The 3,413-nt window shown below is 48.9% G+C and overlaps 1 protein-coding gene across 1 annotated transcript in view; it reads left to right on the plus strand.

Moving 5' to 3' along the window:
• SLC22A6 (solute carrier family 22 member 6) overlaps positions 1 to 2,610 on the plus strand; it is a 9,499-nt gene extending 6,889 nt beyond the window's left edge. Inside the window, exons 9-10 of the mRNA XM_006156549.1 lie at positions 1,829 to 2,032; positions 2,329 to 2,610. Of these exons, the coding sequence (XP_006156611.1) occupies positions 1,829 to 2,032; positions 2,329 to 2,419 (295 nt within the window). The 3' untranslated portion in view covers positions 2,420 to 2,610. The remainder of the gene's footprint in view (positions 1 to 1,828; positions 2,033 to 2,328) is intronic.
• Positions 2,611 to 3,413: the final 803 nt, after the last annotated feature.

The following is a 3,413-nucleotide window of genomic DNA, read 5'->3' on the forward strand; positions in this document are numbered from 1 at the left end:
AGGTAAAGACATTCTTCTGGTCAAAGGTAAAACGCTAGGGCACAGTATACCCCAGCTCAAAGGTCCCCTTTCAGCAGTTATTCATGCAAGGCAAATAGTGGCCACTCAATAGACACTTTACAACCTAGCAACACAGGTCCTGCTGTGTTTTAGAGAAATCCTTACCTGACCCTAGAAGAAGATCTCAAAGGTAACCAACAACTAGGGTGGGGTAAAGAGCCAAGAAGTCACACCACAGAGGCAATGAATTTAAATGTTCCCTTAATCTCCAAAGCACAAGTTAGACGCTGTGCTTCTAACCAGATCTGAATTCCATCTATAAGCAAAGTGGTACGTCTAAAACCAAAGACCACAAACATGAAATACTGTTCTATCAGAGGAGCCACATCTGATAATATGCCAGCAGTATAGATAAACATACCATTGCCTTTTTAGTACCAACATGAGGGAGGGTAGTTTTGCAATAAGAAACACATGTCTATTTTAAGAGTGGGATGCAAAATTCACACAAAATGTCCAAGAAATGTCAGGCTTCCCTAGGATACTTGGAAAGAGAACCCTGAGGAGCATAGTTACTGTCCTGTACCCTTCAGGATTTCAGGAGAACATGAGTGTAAAGCACTTACTCTGTGCCAGACAATGTCTTAAACTTTTTACAAACATTAACACATTGAGTCCTCATGACAAGCCAGTGAGGTAGGTAAAATATAAAAAAAGGTTAAGTGAATTCTCCAAATCACATAGCTAATAAGTGGTAACGTGTGCATTTAAACCTCAAGCAGTTTGGCTCCTGAGTCAACGTTTTTAACCTCTTCTCTCACAAAGACTGTTTTTTTGTTGGTTTTTTTTTTTTGGGGGGGGGGAGTTTTTTGCTGTAGGGCACGTGAGCTCGCCAAAAAGTCAAAGAGAGACAGAGAGACAGAAAGCGAGAAATCACCCCCCAGGGGGATGGCCATGTCGCAATCCCTTCTCCTCCATTCTCCTCTCGGGATCTCAGGCACGCACGCACACGCACCCGTCGTGAGTTTAAGCCACCGGGTCCGGGACTCGGACTGCGGTCGGATACATGAGAGTCCAATAACATAGCCATTACGCTAACTGTGGTCCCTCAAATTTGTATATTAAGAACATGTTAAGAACAGTCTTGGTACCAGCAGTTAGCGTAACCGCTATGTTGCTGGACTCCCATGTAGCCGACCGCGGTCCGAGTCCCGGACCCGGTGGCTTAAACTCACGATGGGTGCGTGTGCGTGCATGCCCAAGATACCGAGAGGAGAATGGAGGAGAAGGGATTGCAGCATGGCCATCCCCCCTGGGGGGTGATTTCTCGCTTTCTGTCTCTCTGTCTCTGTCTTTCTGGCAAGTGCACGCGCCCTATAGCAAAAACCTCTGCAAAAAAAATAAATAATACAAATTTAAGGTCCCTTTCCCTGGGGATGCAATAGGTCTGTGCTAGACTAGGGCAACCGTAATTTCCAAATTCTCTGGGTGAGTGAAAGCCATTGGTCTAACACAACAGCTTTATTTACCAGCTAAGAAAAACTGAAGGCCAGAGAGAAAAATGAACTTGCCCAAGATCATACAGCAAGTTAAAAGCAAAGACAAAACAACCTCAGATCCCTCAATTTTCTGCTAGAGCCCTTTCCAACTTCTCTTTTTAAAAAATCACCAACAAATGCCAAATTAGCTTAATAATCAAATGGGGAGCAGAGAAAGCACCATGGGGTGTCTTGAACCTGGATCTGAGCTACCCTACACCAAATGTGGCTAGCACCTCAGCATTCATGCCAGAGCTCTAACCAGCATCCCCCCACCATGGGTCCTGCAGGCAGACCGGCATGGGAATGGGCAGCACCATGGCCCGAGTGGGCAGCATCGTGAGCCCACTGGTAAGCATGACCGCCGAGCTCTACCCCTCTGTGCCCCTCTTTATCTACGGCGCTGTCCCCGTAGCTGCCAGCGCTGCCACTGCCCTTCTGCCGGAGACCCTGGGCCAGCCACTGCCGGACACAGTGCAGGATCTGGAGAACAGGTGGGCCTCCACCCAGAGAGGAGCAAGAACTTACCTCGGTCACGTGGCCAGGCTGGGATGGCATTGCGATTCAAGCTCAGGCCTTCTCTTCCAGATCAGAGCTCTTCATCCCTTTCCCCCAGTTGGATGAGAGTCTCTTAGAATCCTTCCTGGAGTTCCCAACTCCAAGGAACAGTAGGAGTCTGGGGCAGAGAGCAGGTGACTGGGTACAGCTGAGGGGACAGTCCCTGGGAGCCCTTCACTCCCAGCACTGGCCTAGAGGTTGCATACCCAGAGTACCATGTTCTGCCACGCAGGCGGAGAGGAAAACCAAGGCGGCAACAGCAAGAACAGCAGAAGCAGATGGTCCCACTCCAGGCCTCTGCACAAGAGAAGACTGGACTCTGAGAACTGAAATGGGGCCTTACAGAGCCCTAAAGGGAAGAGAGGCCTACAGATCCTGGGTCGCCCACACAAGGAGGGCCATGGTAGCCCAAGTATGGGGACTATGGTTCAGGGACACACCTCCCCAGGGGTCCCTCTCCCTGAATAGACCCCACCAAGACCACATCATTAAAAGGTTTGGCTGTGCAACACTTCCCATGTCTCTCTTGTCTTAAATGGAATGGCCACTCCACATCCACCAGCTTCTAGGTAATACAGCACTCCCTTCCACACCCTCACAACCCACCTGCCTCCACCCCCAGGACTTTATCTACCATCCCAGACAATCAGAAGACCCTCCTACCTTGGTCCCCTCTCTGTGCTTCCTTTCTTCCCCCTTCTCTCCCTCCCTCCTTCTCCTTCAACCTACTCAGGTATTCCTATAAGCTTTGGCTAAATACCATATGTCCCTCCCCTTCCCTGATGGCAAAAATTGACAAGGATCTAAAGTGAAAGAAGTCAATCAGAGGCTTTGTTTCAGGCTCCTATCCCTCTGAGAATAGGTGGGAACTTGTAGCAGCAAAGAAGGAAAAAGAAGACAAGAGATCAGCAGGTGGCATGGTGGTTAAGACGCTAGACTTCCACATGGCCAACCACGATTGGAGTCCTGGACCTGGTGTCTTAAAACTCATGCTGGGCACGTATGTGTGCGTGCCCAAAATCCTAGGAGGAGGATGGAGGAGAAGGAACTACAGGGTGACCATCTCCCCTCTAGGGTTGATTTCTCACTTTCCCTCTCACTGTCTTTCTCTGTCTCTCTGATGAGCCCACACACCCTATGGGGGAAAAAAAAAAAAACTTTTAAAAAACCAAAAAGGAAGGAAGGGGGGAAGGGAAAAAAAAAAATGAGCAATGTCAGTGCCCTCTACCCACATGATCAGGATGCTGGAATCCTCTAGATTCCAACAGTGTCCAGACTCTAGTTTGCCACTCCCAGCTCTGCTGCTGATGTTCAGCT

Source organism: Tupaia chinensis, unplaced genomic scaffold (assembly GCF_000334495.1).
Source record: "Tupaia chinensis unplaced genomic scaffold, TupChi_1.0 Scaffold000502_1, whole genome shotgun sequence".
Lineage (NCBI taxonomy): Eukaryota > Metazoa > Chordata > Mammalia > Scandentia > Tupaiidae > Tupaia > Tupaia belangeri.